General features: G+C 45.2%; 1 protein-coding gene across 2 annotated transcripts in view; it reads right to left on the minus strand.

Moving 5' to 3' along the window:
* UVRAG (UV radiation resistance associated) overlaps nucleotides 1–17,534 on the minus strand; it is a 406,695-nt gene that overhangs the window by 106,140 nt on the left and 283,021 nt on the right. For both annotated transcript variants that reach the window (XM_078658530.1, XM_078658531.1), the window contains one exon: nucleotides 2,332–2,497. In XM_078658530.1, coding sequence (XP_078514656.1) covers nucleotides 2,332–2,497 — 166 coding nt within the window. The remainder of the gene's footprint in view (nucleotides 1–2,331; nucleotides 2,498–17,534) is intronic.

Genomic DNA, 17,534 nt, shown 5'->3' on the forward strand with positions numbered 1-17,534 from the left:
ACACCGCGCTCCATTTATTTATTTATTTTATACCGGGTGCCCACGCTCCGTTAAATATTGCTTCTCTCGGGGGAACGCTAATGTGCTGCAATATGTTGCCATCACTCTTTTGTCGGACTAACAAAAGTGATGACAAGGTTTACACGGCCACATGGCAGTGGCACACTGATATCCATGCACAGCCCATGGGCCTCCCACCAGAGCATGAGAAAGCCACACGTGTCCCTTCGCTCTGACTATACCCGCACTTGCTCCCCGTGTACGGCTCTCTGCCCTGGTAACCCCTGACACAATGCCGCGCCCGGGTGGCTCCAGCGTTATCTTGATTTATTCTTTCCTCTCGCAGCTTCCTGTCTAGACTGCTTTATTTGGGTGAGTAAGAGAAGGGGCTGATCGGCGCATGTGTCGCTTCAACGCCGGACTAGTTCCACCAAGGCACAGCCTCAGATGTGAAACAGCACAGCTGTGAGCATTCATTCGGGAACCACCACTGGGGCCGATCTCAAACTCTTATGTAATCAGTGAAGCCAGTCATGTAGCAGTGATTGTCTGCATACTTTTGCAGCTGAAGTTAAGGCGCATCTTCACAAGAGGATGGGTAAAGAAGCAGGTATCCTGCTGTCGCTGTATTTCCTCTCATTATTAACAGAAGACAACCTCGCTATGTTTCTCGGCGAGCAAGCTAGTTGAACCAGCCTGATGAGGAAAAGTTCCGCATTTCAGGTAAAAGCCCCAGTAATCATGTTCCTAGACAGGTCTACCTTGTTCATTTTCCAAGGTAGTGGCAGCCCTCCGACAATGTCCGCACGCAATAGTGTATACACTCGTGAATCGCAATAGTGTACACACTATTGAATCAACTAAATAAAACTCAAAAGCAACCAAAGCGAATTTAACCCAGCGACGTCCAAAATGATTGCTGCTAGTAAAGCGGCAGGCTGTGCCTGACTAGATGCAGGTGTGGACAGCTGTCGGTGCTTCTGAATGCTGGGGGCACCCCATGAATCCAGGGCGCTGGTAGAAGGATGCACACCGTACGCCCAGGGCCGCGGCGATGGCTGGTGGAAGTCTGTGGGTCTCTGGATGCTGATAGGTGCAGGAGTTTGTATTCGCTATTAACGGATTCTCCTCCACTTCCTTCTTATCCCCACTACTCCATCTCTGATCCTCCCCACAGCTATATCCCCCTTATCTGCACCCCATCCCTTCCCATGATGCCTTCTCCCTCCTCCATGACTCTCTCGGCCCTCCATCCCACTGCTCCGTTCCTCGCACCCATCCCCAGATTCCCTCCCCCTCCTCTGCCCAGCCCTTTCCTTCTCCCATTTGCCCCCATCAGCCCTTTCCACATGCTTTCAGAGACGCAATGAGGAAGGAGAGGGAGCAGCGTCCTTGTTGTCTTGGAGACCAGTGGTTGCAGGCATGGAGGGGGCACCCCAGCCCCTCGAAGCCTCTTTATCCTTCAAGCATGGCGAACTCAGACCGGCACTGTGAGGTAAGGCAGAAGGGCTGGGGAGGCGGCAGGGGCTGCCGAGGTCCCAGCATTGCATGAGAGGGATACGAGGGGCGAGAGAAAGAGTACAGCAGATGGGACACCAGCGGGAGAGGTTTGAATGTGGTGCAAAAGAACACGAGAGGTGGCCAGAGAGCAGGAGAAACAGAAAGACTTCTGTGATAACGGAGAGATGAGGAGAGTGGTGGGCAAAAGCCGGAGGAATACAAAAACATCTACAAAAGAGCACAAGGGACAGGAGGAAAGACGATAAGAGTAGCAGACAGAGGACGAGAGGAGAGAATAGAGGGAGAGCACGGGAGAGAGACTGGTACAATTGGGGAGGGAGACTAGCAGATGGCGCAATGGAAAGAGAAACAAGCATTTGCAATGCAAGAGGTCTCACATTTACGTGAGTTTCAGCCATTGACATTGCAAATGACAATGCCTTTTAATTTTGTTTTTAATACATAAATAAAAGGCATTATCATTTACTATGCCAATAGCTTAAACTCGCCTAAAGGCGAGACCTATTGCATTGCAAATGCTTGTTATGATAGCCAAGTGTCTAACGACAGAGATAAAAGGATAGAAAACCAAATACAAAGAGAGGGAACAAGAGAAGTCCATCACTGAATCACACGCTTCCCAGATCACAGAACTCCTTGGTGGTATAATTCAGCCAGATAATATATGTGTAAAGACAGTTTATCCAATGCATTGAGTATCAAATGAAAAGTTAAAACATTGTATTTTCTTTCAAAAAATTAAATAAAACAAACTGGCCATCTGTTTTTAAGCATATTCATAGACAAAGAGGCAATACTGAAAGCACTTACTCTCTTTCTTTCTCCATCAGCTTATCATTAATATTATCTTTGATAGCAGATCTTGAGCCTTTGTGAATAATGGGGTACCTGAGTGGCACTTGCAGGAAGAAGGATATCATTGAGACAAGATGAGCAGTATATCCCAAGGCAACTGCAATGCTCCCATCATCCTTTGCTGCAAATAAGACATGAATACACTTTAATGTAAATTACTATTTAACACTGGTCATTCATAGGAATAAACATGGCAAAGTAATGATAACTCTGTTTCCAGCACCCTGAAACCATTCAGTGCAAGTTGAGAAAATGATTCCTAATGAAATCAATCAAATCGACTAAGTATTGCTCAGCCTGGCAGGAGTATATATTGAGGCAACCACGCAGGACCCTCAAGGAAGATTCTGGCCATTGCTTTCTTTAATGATACATTTAGTGACTTGAAGAATGCATCCATCCCAAATTCACTTTCTAATTGAAGATAGGGTATAGCTTTTGGGCATGCCATGAAACCCAGAACTGAAGTCAACAGCCATTTGCGCTTACTTTGGAGGAAGAAGTAACTCTATGCCTCTGAAGAATGAGCTCCAACTCGATTGTCACCGCACTTACAAAGTAAGTGTCATCCTACAGGTCAAAGTTAAGTTCGTAGTAACTCTGGTACTCCAATTCTGCTCTTTCGTATTATTAGCTTGTGGGTATCCATGCCATCTAGAGTTTGGACTGGAAATCGATAATGTGAAAGAGTCTACAGTCTTAGATTAACAGAGTGTCCATAAAGGTAATTTCACTCTACTCCTCCATCCTGGATTTTGTGGTTTTCACCTCCATGAGCACCCAACCTCTTCATGTCCTCCTTATGTTACATCAACTACTTATGACATTTGCCAATTCATTTTTATAGGATATACTGCCTTACTATCATCCAAAGCTATCTCTTAGGAGAGTCGAGTGATACTTTGCTGCAGCAAATTGTCATAACAAAATGAGAGGGCACTCATGATGTTTTCTTACATAGAAATATATAGGCTGATTATGTTCAACTACAATAATGCTGATACACTAGAGTCTTTAAGGTGAGTTCCTGAGCAAACCCTCCCTGGTAAGTGGTTACCATACCACCTTGCCCAGCAACAGGTAAATAAGCTGTGGTAAATAAATAAATAATACCTCTATTTTTGACTAGATATACAATAACAGATAGCTCAATAAATAAGAGTCAAGATTCGAGGTAGCTGGAGTTTGCAGGTTTAATACAGCAGAAAGGACAGGAACAGGACAACCTGCACGGGAATAGGATGGCTAGCGCTAGCTTTTTTTAATAACAGTGCACAAGTATATATAGTTAAACAAAATACATGGTATTCAATACAATAGGCGTAGCAGTGGGCAGGGCCTGTAGCAGTCGCGAAAGATAAGGCATAAAGTGGGTGTAACAAGAGGCGTATACATAGACATGTGATGTAAACGTAACAGAATATGTCATAAATGGGGCGGAAACATGGAGGGGGCTACCTAAGGAGCCGGGACCTCTGACCTAGTGGTGCGCGCAAACTGACAATGACGTGTTACTAGGGAGAAGCTGGGGGCTATGACTTCTGCGCTAGAAGAGGAGTCTATAGTCTGGAAAGTCAGAGCGACATGTACCTAAACACTATCTAGTATCTGATGTTTAGAGAACATGTTGATAGAATCCAAAAGTTATCAGGGTAAAGGCTAACAGACTCTAAGACTGGTGCATGCATTATTCTACATGTAGTGCGTGTTGAGGAATATTAAATGACCATTAATACAGTATTTCTCTTACATGGAGACGTAAAGGCTAGACGATGACTGAAACTATTGATGCGATTCAGTAGCTTAGGAATGCAGAGAAGGAGGGCTGGACTGATAACTAGAATCATAACATACTCTTGGCAGACTGGCAGGCAGAGCCAGGCCGAGCCGGGCACTGTAAAGCATGAAGTAAGCTAAGGGTCAGGGATACAGGTGGGGGCTGTATCGCTCCTCGGAGAGGGTTCAGAAGACAGGAGCTGAATCTGAGTCCGGGCCCTTTTGAGGCCTAGAAATGGGGACTTTACAATGAAATAACGTGCACACTGAGAAACGTGGCAACGTAACTTTACATAGGCCTAATATTCGTTGTATTCACGAAAACTGGGAACTGGCATACTAGAGATGGACACAACTGTAATTGCGTCTTTAATCGATCATGGGGAATACATATGCATATTAATCATGCACATATAGCATAAGATGGGGAACACGTAGGGACACAGAACATGGCAAAATTTACTTTTCCACATTCCCTCCTTGTCACTACGTTTCCATCAGGAAACATCAATATTCATGATACCATCTATCATTTCATACAGTATCATTTGCTCGTCTCGAATTGTCTTGGAACGGGACTTAGGACGGGACTTGGGACTAGGAATACAAGAGGTAGCACAAATGCCGCAAATCGCAGGGCCACATTGTATACAGAGGCAGCAACTGAATATGATCGCTACTGCAATACCTAGAAATGACAATACTTTCCATCCCCAGGCAGAAATTATACTCCAGAACCAACCGGACCATGTCCAGGTGCCTGGATTCTGGTGTAGCTGATGGGCAATTTTATGAAGTCTGGTTATAGCTGAATAAACAGACGGCGCGTTATTAGGAATGAAAATGCAGCAACTAGATCCGATGACTCTACATGCTCCTCCTCTATCGGCCAGTATGACGTCAAGAACGAGACGATTTTGGAGCACGACAAATCTCATAGCAGATTGCTCTTCGATTAAGTTACCTTGGGCAGAGGCAGTCTCATTCACTACTGCTTCAAGGGTTCTGGTTAACCTACGGATTAGCTTACTATTCTGGATAGGGCCTATAAAGAAGAAGAATCCTTTATTGAAATCTGTATACTGTTCTAGAGCAGTTTCAGTTTGATAGACAATCGGGGACTCGATCTCCCTTCTATGTCTAATGTGTACTAGATGTGTGTTTCTATGATAATCAGATGGGGCTAGAAAAACTGGTGGCAGTAGGAAGGCAATGTAACAGGTTCCATCCCAATCGAGGGGCAGACGAACATATGCGGTCTGACCACAAACAAAATAAGAATGACGTGAAGCTTTGAAAATAGATTTCCCACTGTCACTATACTCGACAATAGTAGTACAATCACTATGTCCTATATGTACGGAACCATTATTTCTGACACATAATTCGCCTTTGACTGGTAGTACTGAAATAGCAGGTAAGTCTGGAGTAGGATCAGACTGAACATTCAGGACCATAAAATTCGATGAATAATTACCCAAATTATAAACTTCATTCTCTAGATCTAACCCTGTTCTGTGGGAGAGACCTTGCTTGTCTGGAAAACATGTACTATTCAAAAGGGACATATCTGTTGAGGATGACGTTAACGTGGACCATGCTCCACATGAACCATTATGTGAAAACGGATAAGGAAAGAGTGGCAGAACTCCCTTCGGTGTCTGGAAAGGGGGGAGTCGACCACACACCCAACAATTAGTGGCATTGCTGGTCTGGTGTGAATAGTGTAGCATTCTGATGAACGTGTTATTTCTCATAGCAAGACGATAGGATAGCTCGTGAGGAGGCAGATCACTAAATGTGTGCTCTACTGTAGCATTAGAAAACTTATTTACATGAGAAATTGGAAAACATAAATGAAATGCATAACTTGTGCAGGTAACCATCAAACTCAGAAACAATATAAAACTTAGAAAAACGATACATCGGATTGAGTTTTGACTAACTCTCTCACTATGGGGGTCTATCTCATACATGTCAGATACCTGTCTAACCGTTTCACCCGAGGGGGACTTAGACAATTAAACTGGCTGACTTATTTTACTAGACCGGAGCTTCTGTTTATACTCCTGCTGCGGAGTTTTCTCTAACAGGGAGGGCTTTGAGTCAAAGTCAATAGCGGGACAGTCCTTGAGAATAGGGCAATGTTTAGACTCGGAAGTGTCTGTAGAAGTGTCAATAAACGTTTTAGTTCTTAATCCATGAAATTTCTTGACGTGAGACAGGTGCACCCAGCCTTTTCTGCCTTCCAACTTCACGGCCGTACGGGTGGTCAGAAGGACTAACTTCGGCTCCTTCCAGCGAGGTTCCAGCGGACTTGAACGATCGAAATTCCGGATTAAAACCAGGGTGCCGGGAAGGACCTCGTGTGGCTTGACTTCAGTATTGTCGGGAAATGCAGCGGCAACCTGTGAACGACAAGAGTGTAGGGCAGACATCAAGGAAGCTAGGTAATCTGTCAGCATATTACTAGAAACATCGGTAATACTTCGGGGTCTAGGTGTACCCCACATGTTCGGGGGGCGGCCGAATACGACCTCATAAGGGGACAGACCTGATCTGGAGTGTGCGACCATGCGCATATAAAACAAAGCAACTGGCAGAGCAACTAACCAGTCTACACCTTTTTCTTGACAGATCTTGGCAATACGGGTTTTCAAGGTTTGATTATGTCTCTCTACGAGACCGGCTGCTTCTGGATGGCGTACACAATGGAACTTCCACTGGTACCCTAACAAAAGGGACACGTGCTTCATGAGTTCAGATGAGAATGGCTGGCCGTTATCAGAATACACGACCCTAGGGAGTCCATAACGAGGGAAAAATTCACGAACCAGCTGCTTGGCAGTGGTCGCGGCTGTGTAATCTGGAACTGGATATGCCTCTGTCCACCTGGACAAAGCGCATACAACTACAAGGACATACTTGAAACCTCGACATCGCTCCATCTGAATATAATCCATCTGGAGGACTTCAAAAGGGTGGTCAGGGGGCTGGAATCCACCTTGTTCCACCGGGACACTTTTACCTGGATTGAACTGGCAACATATCATACAGGTACGGACTTTCTGCTTGGCTGCAGCTCGTAAATGCTTGTTGAACCAAAGGTTCTGGATACTGTCTAACATGGCTTTTTCTCCTAAGTGTGCTGGACTATGTGCGGTATTAATAATGACTTGAACCATAGAGTCGGGGAGAAACCATGTGGCTTTTCCCTTCGTCACCCATCCCTGATCTGTCTGGACCCCTCCTTGTTCGGACCATTTCTTGATTTCATCGGGAGTAGCATGTGACTGTATGTCTATGACATCTTGAGTAGGGTCCTTAACTGTCATACATGTAGTCTGTTCTGGAGTGGATGTCGGTGTCTTGTTAACTGGAATGTCTGGTGTCTGAGCAGTAAGCTTTGCTGTTCGATCTGCTAGATCATTACCTTGAGAAATAATGTCTGTAACTTTCGTGTGTGCTTTGCATTTCATGATAGCGATAGATGTCGGTAAATGTATTGCATCTAACAGAGCTTGAATGAGGAAACCATGCTGAATCTTGGTTCCATGAGAAGTCATGAAACCTCTCTCTTGCCAGAGCACTCCAAAGTCGTGTACAACTCCGAATGCGTAGCGTGAATCTGTGTAAATGTTAACTTTCAGGTTCTTGGCACGTATGCAGGCTTGAGTCAGAGCAACTAGCTCTGCTGCTTGAGCAGACAGGGTGTCAATACGGTGTGTTTCAATAACTTCAGTGTCAGTAGTCACTGCATACGCGGCTACTAGTTCTCCTGTACTTGTTCTCATACATGAACCATCCACATAAAGTGTCAGGTCGGGATCTGGTAAGGCAATGTCTGTCACATCTTGTCTTGGCTTAGTCATAGTGTTAACTACTTCCACACAGTCATGTGTGGCAGGATTTGAAGTAACTGACGGTAACAGTGTAGCAGGATTTAGAACGTTGCAGCGTCTGATTTCTATGTGTGGCTGGAACAGTGTCAGTTCATAACCTGTCAAACGTGCAATTGTCAAGTGCTGAGTCTGTGTTCGGTTTAAAAGAACTTCCACGGAGTGTGGAACTTGTACGGTCAAGGAGTGTCCTAATACTATGGAATCACTTTGTCCGATAGCTAGTGCTGTGGCTGCAACTGACTTGAGGCACGCAGGCAACGCCTGGGCTACTGGATCTAGTGTGCTCGAAAAATAAGCACAGGGCTTGTATTGTCCGGCTTGATCTTGTGTGAGAACAGATAATGCTGTACCATCACGTTCTGTGACAAAAAGTGTAAAAGGCTTACTGTAGTTCGGTGTAGCTAGAACAGGTGCTTGGCATAAAGCTTTCTTCAATTCATTAAAACTAAGTGTATGTTCAGATGTCCAAGGGAGGACAGTCGATACGGCTGCCTCCTGTGTCGTTAACTGTATCAGTGGCTTGGCTAGAAATGCATACTGAGGAATCCATTGTCTGCAGTAAGAAGTAAGGCCGATAAAAGCACGTACCTCCTTCTGTGTCCTGGGCTGTGGAAGACTCGCTATTAACTGGATGCGATCGGGTGTCAACTGCCTACCCCACTTGGACAGTAAGTGGCCTAAGTAGATCACTTGCTGGACACAGAACTGAAGCTTCGAAGGGGACACCTTGTGCCCCATCTCGGCTAGGAAATACAGAACTGTAAGTGACGCTCGCTCGCAGGCACGTTCAGAACGGGCCGTGATCAGTAGATCATCGACATACTGGAGCAGGGCAGTGTCAGCTGGCATGTGAATATTGTCTAGTTGTCTCTTAAGCGCTTGACTGTAAATGCTAGGACTTTCTGTGAAACCTTGAGGAGCTCGTGTGAATTTATAGCTCCTTCCATTTAAACAAAAACCGAAAAGGTACTGGCTATCTGGATAAATTGGAACACTGAAAAATGCATTCTTGAGGTCGATTACAGTAAAAAATATTGCCTCAGAATCAATAGCTGTCAATAGGGAAGAAATATCTGGAACAACTGGGTACTGGGGAATGATACATTTATTAAGTTCTCGAAGGTCAATCACTAATCGATATACTGGAGGTGCATTTGGATCAGTACGTTTCATGACTGGAATGATAGGAGAATTACATACATTGGAGTCAGTTTCTACAACTACTCCTTGAGCAATGAGCTCGTCAATAATTTTGGATAAGGCTGCTACAGCCTCAGGTGGCAATCTGTACTGTCTGATTCGTGGTAGGACTATACCTCGCTTGAGAGTCACACGATGGGGTGTGATTTGCATAAAACCAACATCAGTTGGACCTTGTGCCCATAGATGCTGCGGAACATTAGACAATCTCGGATCAAAATCTCGTAATACATAGTGACCCTTAAAGTCACGCAAAAACAAACGTATTCCCTCTGGGGAACAACATATGACTGCACCTAATTCTTTCAATGTCTTAATGCCTAACAAATTTTCTGGACATGACTTCGTAAGCAATAGATCAGTAGTTCGGGACAATGGACCAACTTCTAGAGTAACTGGCTTTGATATCTCGTTTACAATAGGCTTTCCTGAAAATCCAAGGGAAACATTTCTAGAGCCTGAGAGCGGAGCCCCTGGAACCTCGTCATGACTGATAGTAGTCCTACTTGCCCCTGTATCAATCAAAAACTTTCTGTCTTTCCCTAATACTTGACTGTGAACATAGGGACCTTCTTGATCTACAGGAATCTCGATGAGAGGCAAGCCTACCTCCCTCTCTAGGCTGTTTCATGAATATGCTTGATACTCTGGATACTCGGACTGTGCATACTGGTACATCTGCTGTGTAACATGCTGTGTTGCAGCTATAGGCTGCGGTACTGTAACTGTCTGTGGTGCATTCTGTGGTGACTGAGAAGTCTGTGAAACTTGCTCTTGTCTAGGCGGACGTGGTCTTTCTTTAGTCTTACCAGTGGCTATGTTGTGTTTCAGAACTGCACATTCGTTTATAAAATGACCTGGTTGTTTACAATAATTGCAGGTCCCTTTAACAGGAACTGCAGGATGACTGGCTTGATTCGTACCCCTCTTCTGACTGTCTTGTGGAACAGATTGTGCAACTAGTACTTTCATTTTCGTGTCTTTCATACGTCTTCTCTCGTGTTCTTGCTCTTCTCTGATTCTATTCTGGTGGTACTGGAGCATCTGTAACATCTGGGACGGAGTACTAGCTTGCCATGTACTTTCGACTTTCAAAACTCGATTCTTAACTTGTGGACTTGAATTCTCGACTAATTTAGTAACAAAAAGATGAGGGTATGACTCACTACTCGTCTTTAAACCACTGTTTATTATAAAACATTTCTCGAATCTGGAATAAAAATCACTAGTATCTTCGTCTTGTTTCTGTTTACAGGCTGAGATTGCATCCCAGTCTTCCTTTTTAGTGGCTAATAACCTAGGCAAAACCTGTATCAATAATTCTGGTAATTCTTTACATTTATCTCCAAGACCGGTACCTGGTACTCGTATCTTATCTTCAGCTTCTAGAGCTGTCCAATCGATCTTTTTCTCTCCCACCTCCCAATCTTTTTCCTTAAGTTTTTCGTATACCCCTGCGGGCAACAGGACTTTTAGCATTTTAATAATATCTGGATACGTGTATTCTCCCATACGGAGCATGTCTTTTAATTCTCGGTGGAACCCTGCTGGATCTTTGTCGTGACAGGGAATTAACTTCTTCATTTCTAAGAGTTGCATCTTGGTAACTGGGGTGTAAACAAATACTCGTTGCATTTCACCACCCTCTGTCCTAACTGGGTGTACTTCTCGTAACGGATGCTGTCTGTCTATATAAAACGGTTTACTTTCTGGAGGTGAGACATGAACAAAATGCGGGTTCAGAAACGTTCTATATTTGTGGCGCTGTTCTAGAATGACACTAATTAAATCGGTACCTAGACCTTTCCATTTATACTGGAGTAACTCGTTCAGAACATCATGTAACGGACCTGGATCAGAATGTTGACCCTCATACAGTGTAATGAGGTGCTGGATCATGTACATACCCACCAGTCGCTGCTCGGCTGGGGGCAGTTTCAGAAACATTTGTGCCACTATTTCGTCTGGAAAAGTGGTAGAATCAGTAATCCATCGGACTGCTGATCGGGCTAGTTCTTGTTCATGCATGGTACTTAACTCACTATAACCGATTCGTGATTTCAGAATGTGATCGGTAGCTTGAAATACTTGTTCTAGAGAGCCTTGTTCTGGTGCTGGAAGATGAAAGACTTTCTTGTGTTCTAGGCGTAAATGTCGGTCTGGAAATCTAGATTTACCTACATACGCTATTCTGGCGGGATTCTCGTCGTCTACCTCTTCAGTAGGAGAGTCATTTTCTTTCTCGCTTCCTAGAGCTTCTTTGCGTTGTTCGTGTAACCTTATTATTTCTTTACGTATTTTCTTGTACATACTCTCTATACTATTGAGTGTCTTGTGCTTACCTTCGGCTATATTATCACTCCACCTTGTCAGAATTTTCATTTCGTTCAAATCTTTAGTCGGATAATCTTGTTCCCTAATTAAACAATTGATCAGAAACTTCAATAACATGAACTGGATTTCAGATTTCCTGAGAGACATGACTTCAGCAATACTTTCTGGATCTTGTCCTGTACAAATGAAACGATACATTCTGTCTAGATCTTCTTTCATATTCGGTAGGGTGACCAAATACTCGGACACCTGTCTTATACGCACGGAATATATAACCATACTATCCTCGCCTGGGACTGGATCATAACAGCATTCAGTAAGAGCTCGCCTGATCTCTGCAATGGACTGATATTTGGGCGTACGCTGTAATGCACGTTCATGTAACTCGACTGCCCCTAGACGTCTATTTGGCGGCGGCGTACCAGGAGGACCTCCTCCCGCGGCCCCTATACTGGAATCGTCGACTGATACTCTTCGTGCTGGCAAAGTGACTGATGTAGCGGGTACTTGTAATGTAGGCTGAACCGGGGGTACCGTAACAGGTACTGTAACGGGTGCCCCGGGGGCTGGAAGAGCAGGAATTACATTATTTACAGGAGCTGGCGGAACAGGATTTGCATATTCTGGGACTGTGTCGTCCAAATAGGACGAGAGAAAAATATCAGCTGCGGTCGGTTTGTGACGTAGCTTAATCGGAACTAATGGCGGCGGAAAATTACATGGTGCTTCCGGGGTTGCTTTTGGCAAGCCCTCAGCAAGAAGAGGATACATACCCTTAATGAGGGCATTTCTCTGCCTGTCTGACTGTTCGGTTTTAACTCGTTCACCTATTTCGATTAGTTCCCTTTCTTGGGCTCTTTCTAAGGATTCTCTACTTAATTCTGACTTTCTGATATCTTTTTCGGTTCTTTTATGAGATTCTTTGCGCCATAACTCGATGGCATCTTTCTGTGACTGTCTGGCTTTCTTTTTCCATAATGCCTCTTCTACTCGCATGATGCACTCGGCATCCCATGTACCCGATACGGGCCATCTATACTGTTCTTCTAACTGTTTGGTGTACTCCACCCATAAATCTAGATATAATATGGCACTTATGCCATGCTTATGATACATAAAATGACCTGGACGGGACAGGAACTGCTTCTTCTAACAGACCTTTTCTAGTTCTTAACTGACGTAACTTGGAAAATAAAGGCATGACTGGGCTGGAGTCTAGGCACAATACAATACACAATGAACACGATAATTACTGAAGAACAACACATTCATACCACGACATTGAAATACATGAATGACATTTAAGATAACAGTTCGGACAGAATACTACCTGGAATACCAAAAACAGCATACATGAATTTCTCGAGAACAGAACAGATTAGAACAGAAACTAGATGCACTGCTAAAACAGTACGAAACTTACCGGTCTCCTAAAGAGACACGTCAGGACCCGCATCCACCTAAGTGGATACTTCGTGTTGGATCTGTGTACCCAAACCCACGGACCAGAGACAATGCAATTGACCCTGTCTAGATACTACCCCAGCAACGGTAATCACCGGGCAGCAAGAACGGAAGGCCTCGGACTGGACTGGACTGCTACGACGCCGGACGGACGAACTTCGGACTTCTGTTACGGGTGGGCCTCCGGATACCTCGGACCTTGGACTCTCGGCTTGGGCTCTGGTCGGGACTCGCCGCGTTCCTCCACCGCCTCGTCTGGATGCTGGACCGCAACCTCCGTCTCCTCCGTGGGCCTGAGGGATACTTGAAGCAGAAATATCTGCACGTGCACGGTATGGTTCCGTCACGGCTGCAGAGGATCAGGGGGCTTGCGTGGCTTCACCGGCGCGTGGGGAAAGGGCAGGTCCCTATTCGGGCGCCATTATGTGGTAAATAAATAAATAATACCTCTATTTTTGACTAGATATACAATAACAGATAGCTCAATAAATAAGAGTCAAGATTCGAGGTAGCTGAAGTTTGCAGGTTTAATACAGCATAAAGGACAGGAACAGGACAACCTGCACGGGAATAGGATGGCTAGCGCTAGCTTTTTTTAATAACAGTGCACAAGTATATATAGTTAAACAAAATACATGGTATTCAATACAATAGGCGTAGCAGTGGGCAGGGCCTGTAGCAGTCGCGAAAGATAAGGCATAAAGTGGGTGTAACAAGAGGCGTATACATAGACATGTGATGTAAACGTAACAGAATATGTCATAAATGGGGCGGAAACATGGAGGGGGCTACCTAAGGAGCCGGGACCTCTGACCTAGTGGTGCGCGCAAACTGACAATGACGTGTTACTAGGGAGAAGCTGGGGGCTATGACTTCTGCGCTAGAAGAGGAGTCTATAGTCTGGAAAGTCAGAGCGACATGTACCTAAACACTATCTAGTATCTGATGTTTAGAGAACATGTTGATAGAATCCAAAAGTTATCAGGGTAAAGGCTAACAGACTCTAAGACTGGTGCATGCATTATTCTACATGTAGTGCGTGTTGAGGAATATTAAATGACCATTAATACAGTATTTCTCTTACATGGAGACGTAAAGGCTAGACGATGACTGAAACTATTGATGCGATTCAGTAGCTTAGGAATGCAGAGAAGGAGGGCTGGACTGATAACTAGAATCATAACATACTCTTGGCAGACTGGCAGGCAGAGCCAGGCCGAGCCGGGCACTGTAAAGCATGAAGTAAGCTAAGGGTCAGGGATACAGGTGGGGGCTGTATCGCTCCTCGGAGAGGGTTCAGAAGACAGGAGCTGAATCTGAGTCCGGGCCCTTTTGAGGCCTAGAAATGGGGACTTTACAATGAAATAACGTGCACACTGAGAAACGTGGCAACGTAACTTTACATAGGCCTAATATTCGTTGTATTCACGAAAACTGGGAACTGGCATACTAGAGATGGACACAACTGTAATTGCGTCTTTAATCGATCATGGGGAATACATATGCATATTAATCATGCACATATAGCATAAGATGGGGAACACGTAGGGACACAGAACATGGCAAAATTTACTTTTCCACAAAGCAACCAAGCATTCTAACAGGGTACTCCGGGCTAGGATTTAGAGATTGGTGGAGTGCACTGCCGCAAAAACTGATGGTCCACTCATTCTATTTAGAGTCAAGTGACCGGTCACATTCTGATGGAAAGGCCCAACAGATGTGGGCTTATGGTGGACGTACATCAGACCTTATGCCCAATTTACAGCAGATGGTCTGATGTGCTTTTTCTTCTTGACTGCCAGTAAAAGGTTGGCATTCCCAAATACAAAAAATAATGACTCATAACCAAAAGGAAAAAAAAAGAATACTTCCACATCCTAATAGAAAACTCTTATTGTTTCATGGTATAATTTACAAAAACAAACTCTGGCTTTGATAGTTTGTTTTTCTAAAACAAAAAAAGTCTGCTGAGCTGCTGCACAAAACATCATGGCCACTAAGAAATTAGTCTGCTTGGGCACTGGAGGTTACCCTGGAGTCAAGGAGAACAGGGAGGCACATTGTCCCAGCACCGGCGACAGTCCCTATGCTGCTATGGGGTCAGAGTGGGAGAGAGGTTCACTCTATCCACTGACCCATCATGTTCCTTGGCAGACAGGAGGTCAGGAAGAGGCTCACTCTACTCTTCCATTCAATCATGTATCGCCAGGAGCACTGTCACTTCAGACCTCTCAAAGTGAAGTTTGAGGCGGTTCACATGCAGGACCCTCGAAGGGTTCCTGGGAGTCTGCAAGTTGACCAAGTGGTCACTTCACTCTTGCGCTCCACCACCTCAAATGGACCAGTCTACTTGTGTTGGAGTGGGCAAGGCTCCACTGGTGCCATCACCCACACTTTTTGGCCAGGCTGAAACTCAACCAGAGTTGTATTCTGCTCATACCATTGTTTCATCTACTCCTGGCTGGCTTCCAGATTCGCCTGAGCGATTTTCCTGAAGCGTAGAGTCTGGTTCCTAAAGGCCAACATGTAGCTGAACACATCTTGGGGGGTCTTACCAGGAGCTTTCTCCCAGGCCTCCTTTACCAGACTCAGAGGTTCTCTCACAGGGTGCCCATACAGTAATTCAAAGGTACTGAACCCAACGGATTTCTGCGGTACCTCCCTGTATGCAAACAGGCATAGCAGGAAGAGTTCCCACTTATGTCTCATGTGTTCTGAAAGACCCTTCATCAAGCCTTTCAGGGTTCAGTAGAATCTTTCAACCAACTTATTTCCTTGGAAATGGTAAGGAGTGGTGAATTTGTAAATTACACCGCACTCCTCCCACAATTACTTCATATACATAGATATGAAGTTGTTACCACGGTCAGAGACCACCTCTCTGAGGAACCCCACAAGGGAGAAGATTCCCATCAATGCATGGCTCACTACAGGGGCCGTGATTGTCCTGAGAGGGACAGCTCCTGGGTGGCATGGTCCACCAATACCAAGATAAACTTGTTGCTTAAGGCTGTCTTGGGTTCCAGTGGCCCACAATGTCAATGCCCACCCGCTCGAAAGCAGTGCTCACTACAGGAAAGGGTTGGAGGAGAGCCTTACACTTAGCTCCACTTTTGCCATTCGCCTCGCAAGTCTGACCAGATCTACAATGTGTGCACACATGCCTTTAGATTTAGGCCCAGTAAAAGTGGGTGACAAGCCTGCAATAGGTCTTGTCGCACCCCAAATGTCCTGCCAAAGGCACATCATTAGCCAGACCCAGTAGGAAGGTCCTGTAGCACACAGGCTGCCCCAGGCTCAGCAACCTTAGGCTCACTATATAGGAGACCATTCTCCCAATAAATCAGATGTGATCCAGACTGACCACCTGCTGCCTGGTCTGCAGCCTGCTGCCACAAACCAACAAGAGTGGGGCACTCCAGCTGTGTCTTGAAAAACTTCTCCCTGGAGGGGCCTCCTTCCTGCTGCCAATGCAGCTCAGGCCGTCTTTGGAACACGGCGACCGGGAACACACAGAGGAGGGATACCGAGTTACAGTCCGCTTAATTTGTGGAGATCGCTAACCAGGAACTAATGTTTGGAAACTTGAGATTTCGGATCCCCTCCCGGTACGGCTAGACACCCACACGTGTTTAGTTTCAATTTAGGAGTAAACGAGCAACATTTTCTAAATATAACCACTAAGCTGTGTGATAGACAGCTTTAGACCCGGAACTGGGGTTTTCCGCATATTGAACATATTGACATACCTGTCAATATTCTTTACAGGATATCTTTTAACGACCCATATTCAGTTGGGCATCAAACTGTAGGTGCCTAGGTCTCTTTACCAGCCCTGAAGAGTCGTGTTGACTCCACTTTAACACGATGAAACACGTGTCGGCTGATTGTGGATCCAATTAAACATCCTTTGAAAAAGAACTTGGATATAGAGATCTGCTGCTTTCTGCTATTGTATTACTACTTGTAAAATTCATGTGTCACACTGTTTCTGTGGTTGCGAGAGCTTTGCTGTTTTACAGTTTATGGTAATCTTTGGATTGTCTGATGAACGGTTTTAGGGTCATTCCGTTCGCCCTTAACGCACCACACAATTGAACTCTTTTTCCCCACACAGTGTAACGTACACTTTAGGTAGAGCGCCATCATCTGAAAGTTCTTCAAAACCCTATTAGCTGTTTATCAGGCTGTCCTCCCAGTTTGTTCACTTGTTCCCTTGTAGGTTCCAGGGCATCCCCCCCTCAGGGTCTGCCTCCTCCTGGACAGTGGGAACTTCGGGGGCAGGTTTCCCACGCCCCTTGCCCCTTCTAGTTCTGGCAGGCACCTGGGCCACAGTTTCAGGCTCCAGATCACACAGGTCCACTCAGGCAGACCCAACATCTTTAAATGAGCCTGGCGCTCCACCTCCTTCCAAGGGGAGCTCTCCAGGTCATTGCCAAGCAGTCAACAAGCATGGACGGATATACGACCTTCAAGGAA

This window comes from Lissotriton helveticus, chromosome 8 (genome assembly GCF_964261635.1).
Source record: "Lissotriton helveticus chromosome 8, aLisHel1.1, whole genome shotgun sequence".
Lineage (NCBI taxonomy): Eukaryota > Metazoa > Chordata > Amphibia > Caudata > Salamandridae > Lissotriton > Lissotriton helveticus.